General features: G+C 42.3%; 1 protein-coding gene across 2 annotated transcripts; it reads left to right on the plus strand.

Annotated features, from left to right (window-relative positions):
• Positions 1–2,082: 2,082 nt before the first annotated feature.
• IREB2 (iron responsive element binding protein 2) lies at positions 2,083–25,903 on the plus strand. Of its 2 annotated transcripts, none has more exons than XM_086471491.1 (22): positions 2,083–2,141; positions 3,568–3,657; positions 6,912–7,077; positions 8,274–8,411; positions 10,461–10,682; positions 12,379–12,448; positions 13,626–13,809; positions 14,306–14,445; positions 15,253–15,424; positions 16,768–16,868; positions 17,333–17,449; positions 18,635–18,794; positions 19,641–19,776; positions 20,508–20,592; positions 21,182–21,338; positions 21,629–21,753; positions 22,021–22,125; positions 22,394–22,536; positions 23,632–23,779; positions 23,868–23,990; positions 24,654–24,839; positions 25,493–25,903. In XM_086471491.1, the coding sequence occupies exons 1-22, from the start codon at positions 2,123–2,125 to the stop codon at positions 25,601–25,603; spliced, it is 2,898 nt and encodes a 965-aa protein (XP_086327617.1). In that variant the 5' UTR covers positions 2,083–2,122; the 3' UTR covers positions 25,604–25,903. The 2 variants fall into 2 exon arrangements, with proteins under 2 accessions (XP_086327617.1, XP_086327618.1); XM_086471492.1 differs by lacking the exon at positions 2,083–2,141 and adding an exon at positions 2,833–2,875.

The raw sequence follows: 25,903 nt of genomic DNA on the forward strand, positions 1-25,903 counted from the left end.
CTGGATGTACCTGACCCACCAAAGTCAGCCTTCAGCCAACACTGGAAAATAACCAGAAGTCATTTTGTCACTGGCATCCTGTGGGCTCAGCCCTGTGAGACTAGAGGTGTCTTTCACAAAGGAAAACAAGCGGGTCCATGATGGTGCAGAATGTCCCCAGAGATGTATCTCACCTGAATTTGTCAAGAGGCAAACAAAGCTGCCATCATTTGTTTTCTGCTCGTCACTGCGCCTTCCAACACTGACCCCAGGAATTCCTGCCAAAGTCCTCTGGGAGCAAACGTGTGGCCAGCAAAGTGAGGTAGCCACTGGGGAGCAGAGGGTCAGAGCGCCCTTTGTGCCAAGGCACTGGGCTGCAGCCCTCACTGTTTGCCTGAGCTTTGCAACGAAAAATGACTGCACCGATCCAACAAGGGTGAAAGCTATGAACGAGGTGTCACACGTAAATAATCTGTGCAAAGAAACAGACTGCTTTTGGCATCTGAACATGCTTTACACAGCTGAACTAGGGGAGCTCCTCTAGACATGTCTTGGCCACATCCTCCACCATCTTGTTTCCCACTAGTCCAGTTCCTTCCACCTGCAGTCTCTCAACGATATGCCAGACACCATCGCAATCTAGAACAGGTAAAACTGTGCCAGAATTATCGTTGCTCATGCAGTTTTGAGTATAACTTTTGCAATCAGTGTCAAGTGATTCTGTTACAGTTCAAGAAGGCAATGGCAGTTTATTGGGTCAAATGGGTCAAATTGGGTCAATGGGTCAAAACAGATGCAGGCAAAAGGGAAAATGGATCAATTAGAGGCTGTCACAGTTATCTTTTCGGTAATCTTTTTTTGCTGCCTTAGCCTGATGATGAGTTCTGGCCGCATGAGCGTCTAAATCCTTGATATTATCTGTCTTATAGCCTGGAGAAACTAGTAATGCTTGACTTGGTCACCACCACAAGTGTAACCTCCTGTACTGCCACCATTGCACTGAAGATCAAGACAAAAATAACATTCCATCATCAAGCTAAGAAAAAAGATCATCTTGAAAGCAAGAAGAGAAGAAAAATATGAAAAGGAAAAAACCTCCCAAAGATCTAGGACCAGAGATGAAGACCAGAGCAAGGTTAAGCTTGGCTGTGTGCCAGAAAGCTGCCAACAGGTCATCCCACGCTTTCTACTGTGGGTGTTAATGCTTTGCATCCGGAATCAGCTCATAGGGGTTTTCAATGCTCTGCCCTGGGAGATGTTTGCCACTACTTCCCCATTTCCTTCAAGGGCATCCCCCGCCATCCCAGCCGCGGAAGGCCCGAACACAATGACTTGCAGCACAGCACAAACCAAGGTGCGTTCCGGGGCGCTGCCGCCGTAGTCCCGTGTGTCGGTGGGGCGCTCTGGTACACGCTGCCAAGGGAAACGGGCACCCTTATTTCACCGTCAGCCTCACGGCGTTACTCCCGCCAGCGCCCTGTTACAGCGCTTTACTTTAACCCCTCGCCAGCCCCCAGCGCCTCCGCAGCGCCCCTCGGCCAGGCCGCAGGTGGGAAGGAAGGGGCCGAGCAGCCAGGGGAAGGGGCACGGCCACCGCAGGCCCACCCGGGCTGCTGGGAACCCGCTCGGCGGCTGACATGAGGGACCTCCGCCCGGGCCTCACCGGGCCCCTACGATCCCCTCTGCGACGGGGACGAAGCCAGGGCCCCCGCGGCTGGCCCCGGCCCGGCCCCGCCCCGCAACCACCTCACGTGGGGCCGCACGTACCCGGGGCGGCGGCCAATAGGCGGTGCCCGCGGGCACGCTCGCACTCAGCCGCAGGCGCCCCTGGGTCGAAGCGCTTCCCCGCAGGGCAGCTCCGCCCCCTCTGCCTTCGTCTCGGGCCCCACAAGCATCGCGAGAGCAGGCGGCTTCCCTCGCTCGGTTACTTCCGCCCTCTCCGCAAAGCCTCGCGAGATCTCGCGCCCTAGCCTCGGCTGCGCCGCGGCCGGTCTCGCGAGCGGCGGCAGGCGGGGCGGGGCGGCCCCAGCTCTCGCGAGACTGCGCCCCGGCGCAGTCTCGCGAGAGCTGGGGCCGCCCCGCCCGGGCCAGCTCCCCCCGGCCCCCCGCTCCCCTCCCCGCAGAGCTACTATGGTCGCCAGCGATGGACCCTGCCAGGCCAGGTCAGTGCGAGCGGGGCCGCCACCGCCTCCCGCAGCGCTGCCTCCGCCCCCGGGGGGCACCGCCGCTACTCCTCCCGGCGGGACCCCCGCGGCCTGGGCCATCGTCTCGCCCCCTCCGCACCGGCTGGCGGCGGAGCGGGGCCGAGCGCGATCCCGGCGGTGTGAGGCCGCGCGAGGCGGTTCGGGTCTCCCGCCCCGCCTCCGCCTCCTTCCCGGCGCTGCTGCGGGACCGCCGGCGGCCCTTTGTGCGGGAGCGCTGCCTGGGGCGGGAGCGGGCGGGCCGCCCCCCCCGCTGCTCTGGCGTACCCGCCGCCCCCCGCCCGGGCCCGTTACCGCCCCCGGCGGCGGCTGCCCCCGCCGCGGGAGGCGCTTTGTTCGCGGTGGCGGTGGGGACGGCTTCGGGGCCCGCCCGCTCGGTGGCGGCTGCCCGGGGCGCCCGGCTGCGGCTGTAAGCCCGTCCTGCCGGGCCTCCCGTTATTCCTGACGACCATTTTGGTCCGTCGTTCGGTTCCCGCTGCCGCGGAGGCCGCGGCGGGCGAGGGATGTCGTGGCCGTAAGGGTGCCCGTTCGTAGGGCCGAGGCCTAAACGGTGCTCGGCTTAATTTGGGGGGTCGTGTTAGCTGTTTGGATGTTCAGGTGACGCAGGTTTTGTGAGCTGTTGGTGGTGTAGCGTTTGCTTTGCAGTGGAAGCGTAACTGTCGTGTATGACGATCAAAGCAAACAGCAAACAAAGGGTAAGTGTTATGCTGCAGATCCAGCGTTTGGTATTTGTGCTCACAGGAGCAGCTCAGTGATGTCAGAGCTAACACCATTTTCCCCATTGTTTGTAGTCTAGATTTCATTTCCTTAAGCTTTTACTATATGACGTTCTTTAGGCCTGAGGGGGTAATCGCTGGCACAGTCCCTTTGCTTTGCTAGCAATTGAATTAAAAAGTTCTTTTTGTGAACCGTTACTTCTCTTCTTGAGAAGTTATTTATTCTGTCCACCTAATAGCTGTTACGAGGTTTATTTTTATCTCCTTTGCTTGTCAGTAGCCTAGCATTTAGTGCTTGATGTTTTCTGCTCTGTTTAAACTTGTATCTCTTATCTGAGTTGGTGAGGTGCATTTATCCTGTTTTGTAGATGGTAAACTGAGACAATAAAGGTCAAAGGTATTCAGGCGTGTGACTACACTCATTCCTTGCATGACCTGTATATGCCTTGTATTACATATACTTTTAAAATCCATCTTAGTCACATATCTACATCATTAAGTGTCTCAATCCGTTAAGAAACCTTTCCATATTAAGATATACATAACGTTCTAGAGGAACACTATTTTTGGTAAAATCAGGAATTAAAAGGCTGTCCTTATGAGTCCTCTATCGGTGCTCCAACCTCCCATTCTTTTATGGCTGTAACTTTTTTTTTTTTTCCCCCCCACAGGAAGCCCTTACCAGCCCGTAATTGAAGCATTAGGAAACTATCCACAAAAGAAGTTCTACAATGTCTCAAAGCTTGGAGGCGCCAAGTATGGTAATGAAACTTCCAGTGGTTTGTAGTTCGGGGGGTACCTGTAGTGAACACACACCGCTTACCACTATGAGGTGTGGGGAGATGCAACTGTGAATATGTGAATTCTTAACAGATGTGTTTGAAAGCTTAAAATTTTCCAATCTGTTCTTGCTTTATGAAGTTGGTAGGGGGTAATATTTCATCTAGCTTTTTTTTTCAGTAAGGGAGGAAGTATAGGTGTTGCTGGAGTTTTCTTTTCAGCAATACTCCAGATCATAATAATTTCTCTTTCAAAAAAATGAAGTGACAGAGAACTCCTGTGTAGTACTTCAAAAATAAATAGTTTTTACTGTAATTTTGTACTTCTGCCTGGTGTTCTACTTTCACCTTACCAGCGACTTCAGATAGTGCTTAACTAACTGTGTATTTACTAGAACATAGCTTCTACTGCAGTTGCTGCAGAAAAGTGAGTTTTTGTGGTGTTCATACAGTTGCTTAATCGCAGCATGTCATTAGTAGGTAATACAGCACTGAGGAGTATGTGCCACAAAAGCTTCTGTAGGCTCTCTGTGTCTGGGTGCCTTCAGAAAAATAAAATGTATGTGCACATTTGATGGGAGCAGGGAATACGTGCAGATGGAGAGAGCTACAGATCAGTGTCAGCTGGGCTAGGCTTTAGTCTTGCAGATTATCAAAACATACTTTCATTATTCTCTCCCTTTGTTTTCTTGTTAAACTCCTAAAATACTTACCTGAGGTACATATTAAAGGTGTTTGGGATTTTTTTTTTTTAGTTTTGCAAGGTCTGAATTACTCTCTTTTATTCACAGAATTTGTGATATGTTTCTTCAATAAAAAATTACCAGTGGATATTTCACTTTAAACCCATATTTGGCAGCAGTAATTACTTCCCTGTTGTTTGAAGGGAAGAGGGAGGGAAGCTAGTGCACAATGGCTGCTAAAACTTCTGTGCAACAGCTGTATGCTCTTGCAAATTTCTACTACTTGTGATAATGAAGTTGTTCTTTCAGATAAGCACATAAGGAGGAGGTAGAATGCTTCAGTTTGTGGCTTTGTCCCGGAAGAAGCAGTAGTGTGATAGTAACAAAATCAGTGAGTTCTACAGCAGTTTTTTGAAAAGCCTTGTGACAGGAGCGGAAATATGAACAGAAGATAGTCCTTTCTGCTGAGGTGTGCTGTAAAGCTTGGGGCAGCAGTGGATATTCCCGAAGACAATCAGAGGAGTCAGAATAGACCAGGCTAAGAGTGTCTTTGTCTTCCAATAGCAGCTTCTGTGCAGAAGTTGGAAGTCTCATTTTAGCAAGATACTAAATAAAATTCAGTCAGCATGGGACAGCACTGGTAGCAAATCCAGCATCTGGAATTGCTTGTGGCCTTTGTTACTAGAACATTAATTTTTGGTTTTACCTGTTTGCCCTCTGCCTTGGGGCTTCTGACTAATCTGACAATAAGTGCCTATTTAAATTAATCAAATTACTAATGTAAATGTTAATTCATTTATTTGCCATTTGCTAGGGAGAATCTGATTTTTCTAGTGTTTAGAATAGTATTCAGTTATGGGGAAGGTGGTAGCTAGACAGAGCTCAGAACGATTTAGGAAAGAGGGGGGCATCTGGAGATCTAGTCCAGCCTCTTGCTGGGACTAGAGCTAACTTGGAGAACCGTTCTCGATTGAGCTCTGCAAGGATGGAAATTCCACTGCCTCTCTTGATCCTGTGCTTCACCACCCTCCCTGTGAAGTTCTTTTTCTTATATCCAGTCACAGTGTCCCTTCATGCACCTTGTGGCTTTTTTTTATGTCCTTTCACTGGGCACTTCTGAGAAGTCAGGCCTCACCTTCTCTGTGGGTCCTGCTGGGTTCTGGACGACTACAGTTAGTTCATTTTGCACGCTTCTCTCGGGGTGAGCAAACCCAGGTCTCCCAGCTGCTCCTGTGTATCGGGTACAGCAGCCTCATAACCATCTCGGAAGACCCTTCACTGGATGTGATCTCATTTCTTGGGCTCTCCTGTGTCCTGGGAGGCCGAAAAGCACACACAGTGTTGCAGATGTGAGCATACTGGTACCTAATAAAGAGAAGTGGTCACTTCCCCATAGCTGATGGCTGCTAAGCAGCCCGTTGGACAGTTAGATTTACCAGAAAAGGCAAACGAGTTTTCTTTGGGTAATTTGGCTTTTAAATAAAGGAAGTGGTGCCATTACAGCTGATTAGATGTATTTTTATTAATTCTTATATTAAGTGATTTGTCTAATTAGACAACAATGGGTAATATCTGAGAAAGACACACAATGAGAACAGAGTAAGCAAATCCTATATTAATAGCTTGTGGACAAACCTGGGGGTTAGGTTGAGACCACCAAATCTCACTTTTTTGTTAAACCCTGAACTAAATTGTTTCACCCTCTTCTTCCAACTAACTTTGTATTTCTCGGTGTTCTCAAAGTCATCTGCCTGCTTGAATGGTGCTGAAAATAGTGGGATTGGGGATAAATGTGAATTAATTTGATTTTTTTTTTGTTTGTTTGCAGTGAACAGTGAAATCTGCTTCTTTTTTTCTCCACCTACTTTTTTCATTCTCGTTTCCTGTTCCCTATTTTTTTTTGTGCCAGAAAGTGCTGCTAATCAGTACCTTAATCCAGATCAGTAGCAATCTTAGCTAAAGTTGTATTTAGTGAAATCTCATCATTCTTTTTGTTTTATGAAATGCGTTTAATTTTAGGGCACGTGGCAGAACAGTTTCCGGTCTTCATAACACTGTTTATTTGAAAGAAAAAGAAAAAAAAAAAAAACCCAAACACAAAATATGCTGGTGTTGGATGCTTTTGGCTTGATATCTCAAGTAACGGTGAAATTTACAGTTAGAAAAATACTTTTGAATATTCTAATTGTTGTTGCTGTTCACCCACTCTGGTCAGTAATCCCCGCTCTAGATTCCTTGCATCCCTGTCCCGCCAGCAGAGCATACCTTCTTAAATGCCAGCATCGTCGCACAGTGCAGTTAAACCGCTGGTACCTTCCATTCAGATCCCGTATGATAACTCCTCCTCTGCAAGGTACGCACTGTGCAACTCCCTGTGCCGTGTTGTGTAGTGGAGATGGAACCCAAAGGCCACTGGAAAAGCAGGCTCCTGTAGCTGTCATTCTTCCAGTCCCTAGCAAACTGGAATTCTTTAGAAATGCGAGACTGTGACTTTTAAAAACTGTAAGCTGAAGGTGTTGCACTAATTCAGTCAGTTCCTTTCCTTTACCCTAGATACTCTGCCTTATTCCATACGAGTGTTGTTTGAATCCAGTATCCGTAACTGCGATGGCTCCTTAGTGAAGGAAACAGATGCTATGAACATCTTGGACTGGAAAACAAAACAGAACAATGTTGAAGTGCCCTTCTGTCCTGCCAGAGTTGTTCTTCAAGACTTTACGTAAGTGTCTGTGTGTGCGCCAACACCACTGAAATAATCTGTCTAAACTCACCGAGTTGGGTGTACAGTTCTTTGGCTTCAAATGAAACAGCACCCAGCCTTTTGATTCTCAAGTATCTCTCTTTCTCGGTAGAAACCTGTGCGCTGCTTCTGCTATCCAGTAGATTCTCCTGGTAATTACATTTGGTGCAAGGACAGGAGTTGTTCCATAGGGTACCCTGGTTTTAGTGCAGGTTGGCAAGGCTGAGGCTGTTGGCCTGCAAGGAACGCTTTGGAGGATAAGAGCCAAAACGCAAATGGAAGTGGTGACATTTTGGCTGTAGCCAGATGGCTGATGGTTCATTGAAATATATGGAATTCTTGCTTGAGATAAGTGAAGATTAAATATTGCTTACTCCACGAGTATATGTAATCCAATTGAATCCATGAATAATACATATCTTTAAAAAAGAAATCTCTTAGGGTATTAACTTTCTCGGTGGTTTGAGCATAGCATAGCTAAAAGGGCAGTCCCTGAGCAATTTGCAAATATTAAATTTTAGCTGTTTTGCTGACTCATTAACTATTTATCAAGAAGTGAGATGATTAAAAAAAGGAATTGTGATATTAATAATAAAATGAGGTAACTCCTGCTTGGCAAGCAAGAGGAGGAGGATTTATATAGTACTGCATTATGTAAACGTTTTCCTCAGTTTTGGACTTCAGGCGCACTTATGTGTGTAACAGCAGCAGGAGTATTTTTGTGCAATGCTATGAGCTGCAGAAATGGCTGGCTCTGCACGTAGAGCACTAATGCATGCTCGGTGTTGATGCATGCAGCATGAGCACCGCTTGCATGGCGAGGTTCTGTCGCAAAGGTAGTAAGTATCTAAAACTTAGTTTTGTGGTAAGGCACCATCGCGCTTCAGAAGCATAACAAGATGAAAGAGAAATGTAATTCTATTTGATATGTTCCTGTCTTCTTGTTTGGTGTGCTATCTTCAAGCGTGCTGATGCTTTTTGTGAACGAGTACCAACTCCCCTAACTTTAAAAATGTTTAAAGTTCTTTGAAATTTAGAGGAAAGAATAATAGGGGTTTATTATCTGAAGTAGAACTTAGGTAGATACAGACGTAAATAAAAGTAAAAAGTAGCTTGTGTATTTTAGTGAGTGAATGTCCCATGTTGTTACGCTGTTTTGGTTTTCTGTCTGTTAGTGGAATTCCAGCAATGGTGGATTTTGCTGCCATGAGGGAAGCTGTGAGAAATGCTGGAGGAGATCCTGTGAAAGTCAATCCTGCCTGCCCAACTGATCTCACTGTTGACCATTCTCTGCAGATTGATTTCAGCAAATGGTAGTGTATCTTTTTTTTTTTTTCATGAACCATACATTTTTTTCTGATGTTGAAGTACGGGTTCACTCTGGTCTTGGTGCTATCCCATCAAATAATTTGTCATGTGTGGACCCCTGAAACTAGACCTGATAGTATCTGAAAGGGAGTTGAGTAAAAATGGATAAAATAACACTCTTGAAGGAGAGGAATAATGGTTGTGAGGGATTATGGATGAAGCTGACGCGTGACCCAAATTCTGGGCAAGAGATTGCTGAAATAACTGGATCTGTCATGGTTTCCAGAAAATAGTATGTCTTAAGAGAACGAGGCAGAGGGAGTTTGTAATTTTGCTTTGCCCTGTTTTTACTGTTAAACAAAACTTTTTTTTTTTTTAACATGACTGCCTTGTCACAACTCCAGAGAAGCGGCTTGCAATCCTGCTGGACATGTTGAAAGACTGAAGTTTCAGCCTGCAGCTTATGACTGATGTTTTCTTTTTTTATGGGCCTGCATTTTACAACAGACTAAAAAAGGCTGCATATATTTGCAGAGGGAGAAGTGTACTTGGAGGAGTCTGGAAAAGTATTGGGATGGGAGAACTAGCAGCGTGGTTTTCCTTTTCTGACAGGCAGTAGTGTGATGAAAACAGCCTGGGGCTGCCTTTTGCTAGAAACAGAGTACTGCAGAAGAGTGTTGCTGAAGTAAACAGTGAATAATGCAGCTCCCTTCCACCTTCTCCCCCGTCCCTCATGGAGCCTTTCAGACTCCTGCAGAATAGTGTAAATTGCTCAAGGTCTTTGGGAATTTTAAAAGTTCATGGGGAAGAAGCCTGTGGTCAAATGGACATGGGTGTGTGAGTCACTGCTGTAGACCTTCCAAATACATGTGGGATTTCCGTTTGGTTACTGTTGGAAGAGTGAGGAGCAAGAAGCGACAAATGATTTGCTGTGTTGCATTTGTGCTGTTCCAGTTCTGTGGTCTGTCCGCTCTTGCGCCTGGAGGGACAGCGGGTTCGATTGCAGTTAGGCCAGCCTAAAATTATCAGAAAGACCAAGTTGTTGGCAAGAGGTCTCAGCATGCTGCTTTGTAATGATAAATCTGGCTTCTGCAGTTTCACTTTTGGAAAGCTTACAGGATCTCAGCAGCTGCTGGCCCGTGATAAGAAACCCTTCACTACAGGATGGTTTGTGCTGCTTTTATGTAGCTTCCATCTCCTGCTGATCAGAGGCTTGTGGACTAAGTTGGGATTTAGACAAGGTGTCCTCTCAGGCCATGCAATATCCTGCAATTTGATAATTAAGTATCTTTCTGTGTTACTAAAGCAGAAGAGAGGAGTGGCTTTAATTAGGAATCCATGATTCGTTAAATAGTGAGAGGTAAAAAATGATTCATTTTTCACAACAAGCTTTTTTTGCTCATGTGAAGACTGAATGTTGTGTAGCATGCTATATGGATTTTAGTTAAAACAAACAAACAAACAAACAAACCACAACTTGGTCTTACTTCTGATTGACTTGAATACTGTACAAAATTCATCCAAGCCTTTGAGAATTCATATTAAAAGCCTAATTAATAAAGTTACATTTCTTTCCCTGAGAAGGCTTTGTCTATAATCATTCCTCTGTGGATTTAACAGAACATGTATAGTACTGTCTTAAAAACCAGCACTTGTTCAGCAAGTCTGCTGCGCAGAGGAGGCTCTGCCCACACCTTTGAAGTTTAGTAAAAGTAAGAAAACCCAACAAAAACAAACAGCAAACACATGAGTTTAGCTTTTGCAACATTGTTTATAAACATTTCTGGTCTGTTCTGAACAAATTGAAGTTGTTTATCTGGTGATAATCTTTCAGACAATCCAGTTCTGTTGACTTGCTTGTTACCACACTGCATTACTTAACTAAGCTTATCCAACGATCGTTTTCTTTGCAACAGGGTTGTAGTAACAGAACTGCTTTTTTTTTCAGATAAAATTTTATAATCTGTTGAAGGGATTGCAAAAAACAAAGGGGGGGCGGGGGGAAGAGGGCAAAATTCCTAATGTCTGAATTATTCTTCTATTTAATGTTGTAGTGCAATACAGAATGCTCCAAATCCTGGGGGTGGCGATTCACAGAAGCCGATGGCAAAGCTTTCTCCGCTGAAGGCGCAGCCTCGGAAGCTGCCTTGCAGGGGTCAGACTGGCTGCAAGGGGCCCTGCAGCACCGGAGACTCGAGTCGCAACTCAGGACAGTTTTCTGCGCAGATTGAGAACACCCCTCTCCTCTGTCCTTTCCATCTGCAGCCAGTGCCTGAGTATGAAAGCTTTCTTACTTGCATTATTTGTACCTTGTGTTGTTAAGCACTGCCTGTGACAATTCATAGAGATGTGATTATTTTTTTTTTCCTAAACATCCTTCTGTACTCTTCTTCATGTGTGCCATAGAGAGATTTCAGCATCTAGAAGAAGGACTGATGTAGCAGATAAGAACTAGCCTACAATAAACTTTTTTTTTTTACAAGAAGGGCTTTGCTGAACACAGCACAGATGGCCAGCTGTGTGACTCATGGCTGTGATGTTTAAATTAAATTTTGAGACTTTTCTCATTTCTTCACAAGGACAAGAAAGCATAGGAGTAATCCTCTGTACGTTACAAAGTAAACCTCAATGAATAAATCCATGAAGCATTGGTTTATTTCTAAAAGTAAATTTTAGTTTTTCTGTGGGAACGTTTCAAAAGCCTTTGGTTCTTAGAGAAGAACTAGGAACTAGCCTATACATCATCCCCCAGCTTCTGTGGAATCTCACAGTCCATCTGTCATTGAGTTGAAATTCAATTAATATCCTGCCTGTATGTAGTGGCCCAGGGGAACCTCATCTCTCTGCCTTTTCCACATTTTCAGTGTTATTAACAGATCATTGAGTACCGTTCCATCTATGACAACTACATGTAATCATCCTCCTCTTTCAGCTGCCACCTCTTTTGTCTGATAGGCTGTTCAGATCCCTGTCTGCCCGTGCTGGGCAGGGGTAGAATTTAAAAGCTGACCAAGTTATATCCCACAATGATATGATGCTGATTGTCTTGGTAATTTTATAGATAGGCAAATATTCCTGCTCAGTGCAGGTGTCGAATGCAGCATTAGTGATGTTTTCAGCAACATTGATGTTTCTGGCAGCAAAACAGTGGTGTTTATTAAGCTGGCGTGTGAAGGATGACTGTCCCTTGGGGCTTTGCAAAGCAGTGTAGCTGGTAACCTTCTGACACTGCAGAGAAGAAAGGGAAGGGTCAGGAGGTAAAACATGTCTCTAGAAGATTGAGGACTTTCTGCCTTCCTGGTACAGAGCAAATGTGTTCCCTTCCTTGTCCACCTCCTCAAAGCAGAGGTTATTCCTCTTAAGTTGTGGATTACTCCTTTGTAATGAGTATCAGTATCTTAAGTATTAATGCTCCTTAGAAAAGATGGTTCATTTTATGAGACTGTACTGATGAGTACTTGTGAAGAAAAAATTGTGTCTTGGAGGCAAAAAATACAGAAATGGACAATAGTTACTGTTGCCCTGATGTTCCACTCAATTGCTGAAGGGCTAGTGCTGAGCACAGAGCGTGTTTTTTACATGAACTAGTGAACACTTTGGTTCTTTACTGTATTGACTTTTGAGGTATGTAACCTGTAAGACTACTGATTAGGAGGAAGAAAAAAAGCTTCTGTGTATTGTAGTACATGCTTGGAATAGATCTCTTAAAACGTCTTTTTGAGATCAAATGCTTCAGGCAAACTATACTTAGAATAAATGTGTTCTCAAGCACAGCACAGATTAAATCAGTTATTTTTCACTGTTTACAGAAAGCTTGCTGCAAGGAAGAAAGTGTCTTTGTTCTAATAAACCACTTCAAACTATGCTGCAGGCTTAAATGAGTGTTTCATCAAACAAGGAAAAATCACGACTTGTTCTTCTGTAATTTGAAATAACGTTGTGACGGTGCTTGTAAACTTGGTGTCTTCCTAGGCCTGAGACGGTATTGAAAAATCAAGAGATGGAATTTGGCAGAAATAGAGAGAGGCTTCAATTTTTTAAGGTATGTCTGTGTACCTGTGAGCTGTGTATTGTGTTGTGTTTTTTGGTTTTAAGAACTTGCTCCATTTGTCTACCAGTGTTCAGGTTCAGATGATAAATTAAATGTAATCATATGGAAACAGCAACCTCTCAAATCTGAATTTAATATGGGAACAGAAAATTGGCTAATAACGTGGTTTGTGACTGAATCTAAAAAGTGTTAGGGCACAAAAGTTCTAAATCTAGATGTCACTTAACAGGGAGATAATTTTTTTGTAATTCTAACTTGAAAAAGTTTACACTGCTTTGGTTCTTGTCAGTGTGAAGGCAGTGAACAGAGTAGGTATTTATGAAGCATCAGTCTTTTTTTTAATGACCACAGTGCCTTAGGCCACAATGAGTTGCTGCATAAAAGGTTCATTTATCCATACTTGTGTTACGAATCTTACTGAAGTTGGAAGTGTTGAACAGAGGCTGGTGTTGAGACATGGCTGCTCCGCTAGTAAACTTGTATTTTTATTGGCAGTCTTGTGTGGTGAACATCGGTTGCTTTGTTCCTAGCCAGGGACCTGCAAAATTGGTATTGGATTCTCATCCACTGATTTAACATGGTTTAGGAATCTAGTGCAATGATCTAAAAATGTTTTCATACAGGTAGACTAGGAGGTTTCTTTCTGAAAGTTGCACATCAGCTTTTACGTTATTAAAGAGAGCAACTATCAAGCTGCATCTTGCTATGTTTCCATGTCAGCTTTTTTTACATCTAGCATCTCGAGGTTGCATTTAGCAAGACACTTCTCTAAATTGCATCTTCAGCCTCATCCAGGAGTGTAAAACCTAAACTCAATTCTGCTGTAAATACAAGTGCTTAGGTTCTGTTGTCTAAATACTAGCCTGTGCTTGAGAGCAGTTGTGTGAACTGGAAGGTGAGATTTGTGCAGCCCTGCCTTTGAAAGGTAGGTATGAATTATTGATTCAGCCTTCAACAGGAGCTGAATAGATGGTTTTGTTGATGATTAAGAGTGTATGGAATCCAAGGGGATCACGCACCTCTGTTTGACAAATGAGCAAAAGCCATTTGCATACATAGCAAGTACTGTTTTACTGTGTATTAGTTTTGTCTTTTTAGTTATGTTCTAAGAATTGAATATACCTTTGAAAAAATGCAACTTTTTTTTCTCATTTTGGAACACACACAGTGGAGTTCAAAGGTTTTCAAGAATATTTCCATAATTCCACCTGAGACTGGAATGGCGCACCAAGTTAACTTGGAATATTTGTCAAGAGTTGTCTTTGAAGTAAAAGATTTCCTATATCCAGATAGCGTGGTTGGCACAGATTCTCATACAACCATGGTAAATGGCTTGGGTATCTTGGGCTGGGGTAAGTATGCTAAGAATAACTTGATAGCACTTTGCCAGGCATACTAAAGCATTACTGAGAAATACTTTCTTGCCACTGGATATTTCTGTCTCGGGCTTAAAAAACTCTATCCTGTATCATGCTTCGGAATGTCTTTTGTCTAAAAGTAATCTCAACTAACATTTCTTTCCAGTAAGAAACTGCTTTTTGTGATTTAAAGAGAAAATAGCCAAAAAACCAACTGATATTGAAATAAGTGCTGTTTGTACATGCAGTATAAGTTTTGTATGAATGTTTCTTTTCTCTTGGAAAGTTAATTTTTAGATAGAAAATATTTTCTGGTTGACCATGAAGTCTAACTTCAGCAGTAGTCTTGCTTGATTGTATTTTTCATGTACAAATATTTAACAGAGAACTTAGACTTAATAGGAAGGGGTTTATTAGGTTTTAGGACCGCAACATATTTAGTGTTGGTTACTTAGATGGATGAAAAGCAACCTGATACTGTCCTTTTCAGGTGTTGGGGGCATTGAAACAGAAGCAGTGATGCTGGGGATGCCGGTTACTCTCACTTTGCCCGAGGTGGTTGGGTGTGAACTGACAGGCACAGCCAGCCCGCTTGCTACATCCATAGACATCGTTCTAAGCATTACAAAGGTAGGAGTTCAGGGCCTTTTCGAACGCAGCAAAGGCTGTGGCAAGTTCTACCCGTGGTGTTTGAGAACCGAATTAAGTGTTGGGAGTATTTTTAGTATGCCTTCAGTCATGGCAGCCCAGAAAGATACATACAATCTCTAACCATTTCTGTTTAATACTCCTCCAAAGTTAGTGTTGATTTGTTTTTTTTCCTCTGCAGTAGTTTGTTTACAGGCCCTCTTTCACTAAAAAGTAATTTTAAAAAAAAAAAGAAAAAAGTGTGGGGATAGGGGAGAGAAGCCCTATTTTCTGTTTTTCTCCTGCTGACAGCACGTAGCCTTCTTCTCTAGCTCAAACTTTTTCTGGATACCTTTTTTGTTCTGAAATACTCTGCAAGACACAAGGCCTATCTAGGGGTGTAAGCTGGTATAACTCTGTGACGTATTTTACTGAAGACAGGGTTTGGCCAGGGTGGCACAAACTGTTGCTGTAGTAGTAGGTGAAGAGATGGTATCAAAGCATTGGAGAGCTGTGGCCGCTTTGAAAATATGGTCTGCTTTCCGGCATGATGCCTTAGGAAGCGTGTGTCTGCTCTCAGCTAGGAGATCTGAACAGCTCGGTTGCAGATGGAGGTGTGTTTCTGACGTCAGCTTCCCGTGGAGATTTTTGGAACCATGTGTTAATGGGGCTTGGGGTTTTTTTTGCAAACTGGGCCTTTAGGTTTCAGCTTTTTAAGTACTCGTGACTTGCAAATTGCAAATTGTTGCAACAGACACTGCTTGCATTGTACCTCCTCACATAACAAATGTTGTTTGTTCTTTTAAACAGCACCTTAGGCAAGCTGATGTCGCTGGAAGATTTGTGGAGTTTTTTGGGAGTGGAGTTTCCCAGCTGTCTGTAGCAGACCGAACCACGATAGCAAATATGTGTCCCGAATATGGTGCTATTCTGAGCTTTTTCCCTGTTGATAATGTGACGTTGAAGCACTTAAAGCATACAGGTGAAGATGACATTAAAATAGTGCTTCATTGTAGTAGTGTTTTAGATGTGCGTCGATAGATTTATTTATTTTTTTTTTTTTTTTTTTTTTGCTTAAAGTTAAAACTGCATAGTTCTTAAACAGTGGTTTTCTGCAGAGTTCTGACATGGATTTAATGTATAAAATTCTGCTGTAGAGTAACAGGCAGTGTTATGGGATATACTTGGCTACAGCTTTATCCTGTAGAATCCCGTGTGTCTGAGTGCTACCTGCTGCAGAAGTTGTACCGTACATGTTTACTGTTGGCTGGTTTTGTGGGACCTTTGGTACGTGGCATTTGGGTCCGAGTTACTTACCTGCTGTATTGGCAGAGATGTTTTCTTGTGGCCTGTTTTGTCTCCGTGTATCCCATGTATTTAAGCGAGGCTGCAGTTGTTGTACGCACAGCGCTGGCACATGGATAGCTGACTTGCACTGGAGGTTTGTGTCCAGTCTGGTTAATTTGTCCAATACCTGATTTACTAACATCTTGTTACTTTTTTATGTCCAGAGTCCTTGGTTTTGAGAGCATATGTAAACCTGAAAAAGAAAAGTATTAAGAAAATTATTACTTGTATTCTGAAAAGTGTGTGGAACATAAGTCATCTTGATATGAAATGAATCCCTTAACCACCTGTAGACTCCCTACAAAAGACAAAGTCTAAAGTGATTACTAGAAATAAGTGAAACTGTAAAACAAACCACAACATATTTTGTTTTTTTCACAATGTTTTTTTTTCCCCTTTGAAGAGCATTATTGCACTGACATTTCAAGTGAAGCTGGAAGGATGTCAATTCCTTATCAAGCAAATAGAGAAAGCTGCAGGGTAACAGATACCAAAAAAAGCCTTTCTGAAACTGAAATCTGTCACTTTTAAATGTGCGTTAAACATTTTAAATTTAACAGCAAACATTTTTTGTCTGGTCAGAGCAGATGAAATATTTTCTAACAGTAGCCAGTAGTACTGGCTATTGTCAACTAAGCATATGAGTTGTATTAAGCAAGTATATCAATAGAGAAAAGCTTAATGAACTTCAGGGACAAACCTCTGTACTTAGGGTTACAACTGCTAAGAGTTAGAACAGCTTATTTTGTTCCTTGACACAAGAAGGAAAGTTAAGCTAACTTAAAAAAACCAAAAAACTAAAAAGCATTTTAATTCGTGTATACTTCCTGAATAGCTCCTGGAGGTTGAGGTATGGAAGTGGTGTGCCTTGAAAAAAGTGGACGATATGTGTAGAACAGTCCTAATTTGAGAACTGTGTGTTTTGTTTTGTCTTTTTTTTAATGCGACTTTTCTCCTGTTTGAAATAACTTTCTGAAGGTTTTGACAAGGCCAAGCTTGAGGTCATGGAAGCGTATCTTAAAGCTGTGAAGTTATTTAGAAATGATGAGAGTTCTTCCAGAGAGCCTGAGTATTCCCAGGTATGCTTGAAATGACTTGTTTCTGTATGTTTGGCTCTCATGATGAGTGTAACTACTGCTGATTTACAACTTTGTCCCCCCTCATAGTTTTAATTGCTTTAATAAAAGTTGCATTTATTAACTTTGAGCAGCAGAATATGTTTGCAAAATAGGGGGGGTGGGGGAAAGAAGGGAAGTACAATGTTCTTGTCAGCTAACAGATACTGAATTCCTGCCGCTCCTGAGTGATCAGGTAAGTCTCACGGATGGCAGAAAAGTTAGCGATAATGTTAAAATGCTTTGAATAAGACCAATGACCTCTTACAGTGGTGGTCTATGAAAATGGAAGCCCAGAGTTTTAATGTCTCAGAATATTCAAATATTAAACAAAAGAGTTCCTGGATGTTTCAAGAGTATGTACCATGTATGGTTGGGCTGAGATTAATAACACATGCTTCTCCTGTTTCTTTTCTTTTTTTTTTTAGGTAGTGCAAATTAGTCTAAGTTCTATAATTCCGTATGTCAGTGGCCCAAAGAGGTCCCAAGATAGAGTGGCTGTTAATAACATGAAAAGTGACTTCCAAGCCTGCTTAAATGAAAAGGTTTGTACAACTGATGTACTCTTTAAAAGGCACTTCCTGTACTCTACGTGAATAAATTTTACGTTACTCACTCCTTGCATACCTGCTGAGCCCTCCTTCTTGCTGTATAAACAGCTTATCCAGTGATACTCTTTTCTTGCTGGACAAGTGTCATGAGAATAGTAGCTGGTAAATCATAGGGTGTTTGTCAGGAACGTGAACTTCTAAAAATCCTTAACTTCCCAGTTTAGATTGCTGGGGAAGAAAAAAGTTAAACAATAAATAGCGTAAGCTCGGGAAACATTTTCTCATTTTCGGAGTTGTTTAAACAGCTGTGTTTTTACTTAATTTCCGAAACAGAATTACCATGAGAAAAGAAAACTCCTCGTATCTTAAAGGAGATACAGAAAGACTTCCAAGATTTGTAGCTAATCAGTGTTCTGAGTTCTTAACTTAGCAAGTTATTTTTGCTTGCAGCTTAACGTCACAGAGGAAATTATTTTACTCTGAAGGTGATATTTTTGGTTAGGAATATGCATAGGTATCTAAGAACGCAGCTAATACAGGAATGCATCTTCATTTTCATTGTTTGTCATTAAAGTTGAAGACTGGCAGCAGTATTCGAAACATTTATACTTAGACGCTGTAAAAATTCTTTCTGTTGGTTTTAGCATTTTTGGCATGTAATGAGGTGTATAATACAGAGTGAGCAGTTGTGCTGGAGAGAGAAATTGTAACTGATCGTGGATCACAGAGTGCTTGAGGTTGAAAGGGAGCTCTGGAGGATAACTGAGTGCTGAAGAGCTGCAGGGTGTGAAATGTTAGTTGACCTAGTCTGCTTTTAGTTATCTTCCAATTAAACTCTTGGGTATGCTTCTAATTCAGCAACAAGTATTGTGTAGAATTGGACATGTACCCATAAGGGATTATTCTTTCATGCATAGCAGGAAACGAGTGTGGGATCAACCATGCTTTGACTGCCGTTTGCTCCCAATTGTTGCAAAGTTAAAGCAAGTATGAAGAAGGAAGGATGAGACCACTGTGTATATGGAGAGAGGCGTGAACGGAGCTGCTTTTAAAATCTGTTTAAGGGCTCTTAATGAGACAGCTGAGTGTTATTTTAAAATGAGGGTTTTCTTTTGGTCTTGCTGTAATGTCATACTGTCTGTGCTATAATACCTGCTAACATGTATTCTTGTCATCTAGTCTGGTGTTAAAGGGTTTCAGATTGCAGCTGAGAAACAGAATGACATTGTGCCTGTTCAGTATGAAGGAAATGAATACAAGCTATCTCACGGCTGCGTTGTCATCGCTGCGGTCATCAGCTGTACAAATAACTGTAATCCATCTGTCATGCTTGCTGCAGGTACGTTGTGACTGGTGACAACTGGCTTGATCTTAATGGTGCTCCCATGTTTACACAGCCTTTACATCTCCTTTTGTAGATTCTCACTAATGACTTGACCTGAAGGTTTGAAACTGTAAACTTTTAGCCTTAAACTTGTGGTATGTTCTGGAGGTTATATATCAAAAGTTACTTCTCAATAATACAATCTCAAAACTTGTCATAAAGCGGTATTAATGACTGTAATTACAAAATATGTACAGTTTTAGGGCCCTTTTCAGATGGATGCACATAGGGACACGATGGATGCAGGAGGTGGGCTTTGGCTTTGACTCCATCCTGGACGATGAGTTAGCCTCAGAGGCTGGAAAGAAAATCCGTGTTGCTGAACAATGTTCTGTGCTTTAGTCCCTAGTTAAGGAGTATGTGCTGTCCCTTCACAGGCTACAATTTTCCCAGAACAGCTAGCCCACTGTCAGACCTTGCTTGCTTCTTTTGAGGCCCTCTGTGGCCAAGGCAAGCTTCCCTTTGAGCCTGTGTGGCCTGTGTCCGAAGAACAATAAATGGGTTTGTGCTGTCAGCTAGAAGGTGGGAAAGAGATTTTTCTTACAGAAAAGAAAATGGGCATCTATGTTATGGGAATGGGAACGACAACCGGAACGGTACGGTTATAAGAGATTTTATTTAGGCAAGTAGTTGCTTTAATAATTTAATAGACTGAAGCTCTATTCATCCTCTGGGTTTTTTATGCTTAATTTAACTAAGGTAGCATCATAGAGGTGTTCTTTTAAGGGACATACAAAACGTAAGCTATCTCTTGGTTTTTACTTTTTTGTTTGGTTTGGGTTTTTTTTTTTTTTTGGGTAGGACTCCTGGCCAAAAAAGCTGTGGAAGCTGGCCTGGTGGTGAAGCCCTACATCAGAACAAGTTTATCGCCAGGCAGTGGAATGGTTACACATTACCTCAGTTCCAGTGGAGTATTGCCATACCTCAGTAAGCTTGGGTGAGTTGTGACACCGGCTTCGTTTGTTGTTTGAGGAAAACAGTGCACAGGCTGTTTATACAGGCTGATAAATATGGCTGCGGTTCATTTTGGGTTGGCGAATTCTTAACTTACTAGTTGTCACTTTGACTACTCGCTGACTTAAGGTTGTGTTACTCCAGTTTACTCCCACCTTACATTTACGATGTGTAGATGTCTGCCTCATCTGAGATCTGTTTATTCAGTAGCAATGTACTTAATTGTAAGTGTTTTACAGGACAGGATGCGCTTGTTTCTATGTTTTAAAAGTGGAAGCTGGATGTAAATTTATCAGGACAACCTGTATTAGTCTTTTGGTAACATTGCTGCTGTTGTGGGTGGTTCAGCTTGTTACGGTTGCTCTGTAGCAGTAACAATTAGATTGTGTTCATAATTCTGTAACAGTGCCCAGCTGTGCTCTGTGGAGGAATGTACTGCCTTTGCCTTGCCCTTACTTATCTAACAACATCGTAAGATTTTATTTGACTTACCCTTATTGATTACAAAAGTGTTACCTCGTCTTTTCCTGCTTGCATCAGTGAGATGTCATGTCTGCTGTTCACTTCCTAAGATGTCTAATTGTCAAAGGAGAAAAAAAAAAACCCTTCTTAATGACTGCTAATAAAAGAAAAAGCCATTTTGCGAACAAATTGCTTGTAATAATTTAATGTGTTACTTGATTTTTTTTTTTTAATTTTTTTTTTCCAATATAGGTTTGAGGTCGTTGGTTATGGCTGTTCAACCTGTGTTGGAAACACTGCCCCCTTGCCGGAAGCCATCAGGAATGCAATAAAGCAGGTAAAGCTCTAAGGCTTGCTGACTACAGACGTACAGTTCTCTCCCAGTTAAGCCAGCAAGAGTCCCAGTAATCCGTGCAAAATGTACTTCACCATTGGTGCGGACTTTGCACATCTGTGTGTCAGAGGGAGACCATGGCGTGGTGGTCATCGCTATGTAAAATAAATGTAATAAACAGTATTTGTAGCGTACAAATGTAAACTACAAGATAACTACATAGGATCTAATCTTACGGAGGATGCAATGTGTAGGGTTTGTATTGTAAATGAAGAGGAGGGGTTTAAAGAGCTTTGTGCTCGAGTGATTTAACCAGCGGTGTCTAAACAGCTGCAGCATTTTTCTCCTGTGAAGTAGAAGAAAAATATAAGAAATAAAAGGCAGGAGAGGAGTTCACTGAAGTGACTGGAGAACACATCAGAGCATCAGGAGTGAGAGGAGGAGGAGTCGGGGTAGCGGGAGAGCAAGATGCTTTTAATTGAAGTGCTAGAATAAACATTTGAAGTGGAATGTTAAAAGCACACCTGACTTAGTCAATGAAAAATAGCGCAAGCACAAAGACCTAGAGAATACATATGGGTCTGCCTTTCAGGGGGATATAATTGCCTGTGGAGTACTGTCTGGAACAAAGAACTTTGAAGGACGTCTGTGCGACTGTGTCCGTGCCAACTACCTTGCTTCTCCACCGCTAGTAGTGGCTTATGCTATTGCAGGCACTGTTAGGATAGACTTTGAAACTGAGCCTTTGGGTAAGTATTCCCTTCCATCTCCTATTTCCGCATCTAATGCGTACACAGAAGAGGTTTGTTCGTGTGCATTTCAGCGTACAAACCCAGTGTATTTGAAGCGGAGGCGTGCTCGTATTCGGTGTGGCTCGTCGCTAAAGCAAAGCATCCATTTAAGTGGTGAAATTCTTTGCGGATCTGGTACCATCTCTGGACATATATCTCTGGAATATATGCATGTTCGTATTTTAATATAAATAGAAGTAAAACATTTTATTCTTCAAAATTACAATTCTGTTTAAAATCTTACTCAGGCACTGGCTTTAATGGCAAAAGTATTTATTTACGAGACATCTGGCCCACTCGAAGAGAACTTCACACAGTGGAGGAAGAGTGTGTGATATCATCGATGTTTAAGGAATTGAAAGAGAAAATGGAGGTAAGAATGGTCTTCTGTTCTACATAACTCAAACATTGCATTCCATTGTATCTTTGTAGTATCTTCCAGTTGAATAGGATTGTTTGTCAGTTATTTCCAGTTCTGTAAAGGAGGACTTAACTGAGATGGGTACTTGTATTAGGCAGTGATTCGTAAGTAATATTCAGTGAGGTTACTTCTCGTATACAATAGAAATTAAAAAGCAAATCACCCCTAAGCTTTTGGCTTCAGATTGTAAACTGATTTCTTAACTTTCTTTTTTTGTAGAAAGGAAACAAACGATGGAATTTACTGGAAGCACCCGACTCAACTTTATTTCCTTGGGATTTAAAATCTACTTACATCAGATGTCCTTCCTTTTTTGATAAACTTGTAAGTACATGGGTCTATCTGCCAGATTATATGCATTACATTTAAGTAAAGGAATAGCTATTCCAGTAAAGCCTTGATGTTTAAGTAACAAATTTGATTATCACTAGATCTTTTCTCAGTCTTTTAAATACTGTTGGTATGTCTGGAATGAGTGGAACCTGTACATCAAGGTGCCTTCATGTATTGCAGACATGTCTTATGTCTCTAAGGATCTTGGAAGAAAAATGTGTTTGTTGTTGTTGTCTTTCCCCCACCCCTTCCCTTTTAGGCCAAAGAACCGGTTTCACCACAACTGATTGAAAATGCCCATGTCTTGCTTTATTTGGGAGATTCTGTAACTACGGATCACATCTCCCCTGCTGGAAGCATTGCAAGGAGTAGTGCTGCTGCTAAGTATCTGACCAACAAAGGGTAAGGACTTCTCATATTAAACAGCTCTAACTATACCAGAGGACAATGATCAGCACTGCTGCTTTCCTTTATAAATGCCTGTCTGCATAAAGTGGTGATAACACGTGGATAGGCAAAGCAGTAACTGTCACTGGGTTTCTAAGTCATTACCTGTCTTGCCATCCCAGTAATCGCCACTCTTGCCGTTTCTGTCCAAGGTTATGAGGAACAGCTGAGACGCTGTCAAAGAGCTTGTCCTCACAGCTGCCCTTACAGTAATAGCTGCTGCCGCATGCCTGCCACGGTGAAAATAATTCACTGACTTACAGTCAGGTGACTGATCTGTTAATGTGAGGTCAGTCACGGTGCTGTCATGGGCCTCAGCAGTCAGACAGATGCATGGAACAGATCAGAAACTCTGGAAACAGACATACTTTAAAAAAACGAAGCCCAGTTTTATAAATGAATGTGGTTGGTGCTCTCTGGTACCTCTGCAGCAGCGGCGGGTGCCTTTCACCTCCACTGAAGTTCTGAAAAGACACAAAGCACAAGGTGGTGCTGAGCTATTCAGTGTCACTCTGCTGAATATTTTGGAAATTACATTGTTGGGTTATGTTGCAGAGGTGTATTATTACAGTATCAGTGAAGCATTACAAAACAATAGCCTGTGGTGTGGACTCTTCTAACTATTGCATTCAGTCTGAATGAGTAGTATTATGAGGGAGAAGGAATTGATGGGCCTCTCTTAATCCCAGGATGGTTGTTTGATTTGTGAATGAAGCTCTCATTTTGGTATAATGCTTGTTAATAAATATGCTGGTAGAGAGGATCAGTAAACAAGCTTGTTTCCTAGAAGAGTCTCCCCATAATTCTTCTGTGCCATACTGCTCATAGTACTTTATAATGAAGTCACAGAACAGGAATTTAAAATTGCAGCTTTCCTCACACTGTGTTCATGATTTATAATAATTACATCTATTCCATGAATAGTTCTTTACAACTTGCACTGAGAACTTAAGAGATGCTGCAATAACTATTACAAAAATCATAATATTGTTTTAAACTAGATAATCTTTATAGTAACTGATTCCTTTTTAAATATTCTTTTTGTTCTAGACTCACACCTCGTGAATTCAACTCTTACGGAGCTCGAAGAGGTAATGATGCTGTGATGACAAGAGGTACCTTTGCAAATATCAAGCTTCTGAATAAGTTCATAGGAAAACCAGCTCCTAAAACAATTCACTTCCCATCAGGACAAACGGTAAAAATACATCTGTTTGCGTAGCCACTCTGAAATTGTGATGTGGATTCAGAACTCACTCAAACTATTTCACTTTGTTATTCCACAGCTAGATGTGTTTGAAGCAGCGGAGTTGTACCAGAAAGAAGGCACTCCTGTAATTATTCTAGCGGGAAAGAAGTATGGACTGGGTAGCTCAAGAGACTGGGCTGCAAAAGGGCCTTTTTTGCTGGTACTGCTGGTTTGTTTGGTTTTGGGGTGTGTTTTTGCTTTTTCCTGGAAATACCTAAACCCACATTGTTTAGTTTTGGGCATGAATGTGTTTAGAAACTGTCCTCAGTCTTTAATACAGCACCACATTTTGTTTTCAAAGACCTCTCCAATTTATTTGCTAGAATCTTTATAGATGAGAATCAGTGGTCAGGATAAATCTGAATTTCCTAATTATGTAACTTAGTGTCTTAGACTCAGGACTTTGAGATAAATTAGACATTTATCTAGTGCTGCCTTCTGTTTGGTCTCTGGGGGTATTAAGCATCTAGCCATCACAGACTAATTTCCGCTAATACTCAGAATATATCCTGAGTCAGCCGTTTACTGATGTGCAGTAATGGAAGCAACTACATTTGATCTGGGATTTTCCTCTTGCTAACTACAGCATGGTCGCTGTCTGTTACAGAGCTCTGTTTCATACTGCACGGGCCTGCTCTGGCTCCCTTGCTCTCATCCAGCTGTGAGGCTGGAAGATGTTACCTGCTTGCTTACAAGACTCATACAAAGCACTTGCTTTACTCTGCAGTCTGAGTTGCAAGATTTTGGACGCGATACGTATTTGAAGCTGACTTTTGCGTTTCACTCTGACTACTGAAATACACAATCGCTTGTGTTTTCGCAGGGTGTTAAAGCTGTCCTCGCTGAAAGCTATGAGAAGGTTCATAAAAGCCAGTTGATTGGAATTGGCATAGCTCCACTTCAGTTCCTTCCCGGGGAAAACCCAAGTACTTTGGGTCTCACGGGCAGAGAGCAGTTCTCTATATTGTTCCCTCCGGAGCTGTCACCCAGAATGACTTTGGATATTAAGGTATCTTTGCAATGTTTTTTTGATTTCTCTGTTGAATGCACTGTTGATTGAAAGCACAGAAAGAAAAGTTAATCCTGACGGTTGAAAGCAGGAAAAAGCCAAAAGTTAATTTTCTTTGAAAATAAGCTTGTAGTCTTGCGTGGAGTTTGTCATGGCTAATGAAGCTTCCCAAGGTATGTACACACGTGTTCTTTCTACACAACTTTTTGTGCCACCTGAAATTCTCGGTTGCTCTTTCAGCCATTGTTTCCCCCATCATGGGCACTGTACTAGGGTAGAATTGATTCTTGTGTCCATTCAGGTGCTTTTTTAAAGACAAGGGTGTGACTATTCGAGATGCTTCAGCCTTCCATCCTGTGTAAAGGGACTGTACGCCCATAATAACACACCTTGTGCCGCCTTAGGGAAATGGCTTTTTCTCTGGTACCAGTAGGTACGTAGCATGGTCCCAGCTGGATCTGAGCTGTGCAGCGAAATAAGCCTTCGGTCTGTTCCCAGCAGTGTCTGAGGCTTGCAGTGGCAGATATGCGAGTTGAATTTGCTTATGTTCAAGAAAACTCAGGGTTAGAATGGTAACTGAGAATTAGCAAGGGGATGTGACAGCAAAAAAAAACCCACTCTTAATTGGTCTCTCTTTTGCTTTTGTTTTGAAGACAAGCACTGGAAAAGTATTCAGCGCGATTGCCTTGTTTGAAAACGAAATGGAGATAACTTTATACAAATATGGTGGAAGTCTAAACTTTGTGGCTCGAAGATTCTTATAGTAGCTACTGACTATATGGGTACCTTGCATAACTGGTAATTCTGAAAATGCCTTGTGTGAACCCAGGAATCTGTACTGTGGAACTGCAAACAGTCCTAGTGTGCTCAAAGTTACTTCGTCCATGGATGTAGAAGATTGTGAATCATTGTAACTGCAACAAGATCCTTCCTGATTTTAAATAATATTCTAATGGTGCTATTAAACATTGCTAAATCAACATGTGTATTGTGGCAGAGAGCTGTAAGTATGGAGGGGATGTTTTATCAGACCATTTTGTAAATAAACTATGCGAAATCTGAAA

Source organism: Leptosomus discolor, chromosome 11, assembly GCF_034619465.1.
Source record: "Leptosomus discolor isolate bLepDis1 chromosome 11, bLepDis1.hap2, whole genome shotgun sequence".
Classification (NCBI taxonomy): Eukaryota; Metazoa; Chordata; class Aves; order Leptosomiformes; family Leptosomidae; genus Leptosomus; species Leptosomus discolor.

Coding starts and splice junctions, on each gene's coding strand:
- IREB2 (XM_086471491.1), top strand. Junction 23,780..23,867: donor ACTTCCCATCAGGACAAACG/GTAAAAATACAT, acceptor GTTATTCCACAG/CTAGATGTGTTTGAAGCAGC. Junction 23,991..24,653: donor CAAAAGGGCCTTTTTTGCTG/GTACTGCTGGTT, acceptor GTGTTTTCGCAG/GGTGTTAAAGCTGTCCTCGC.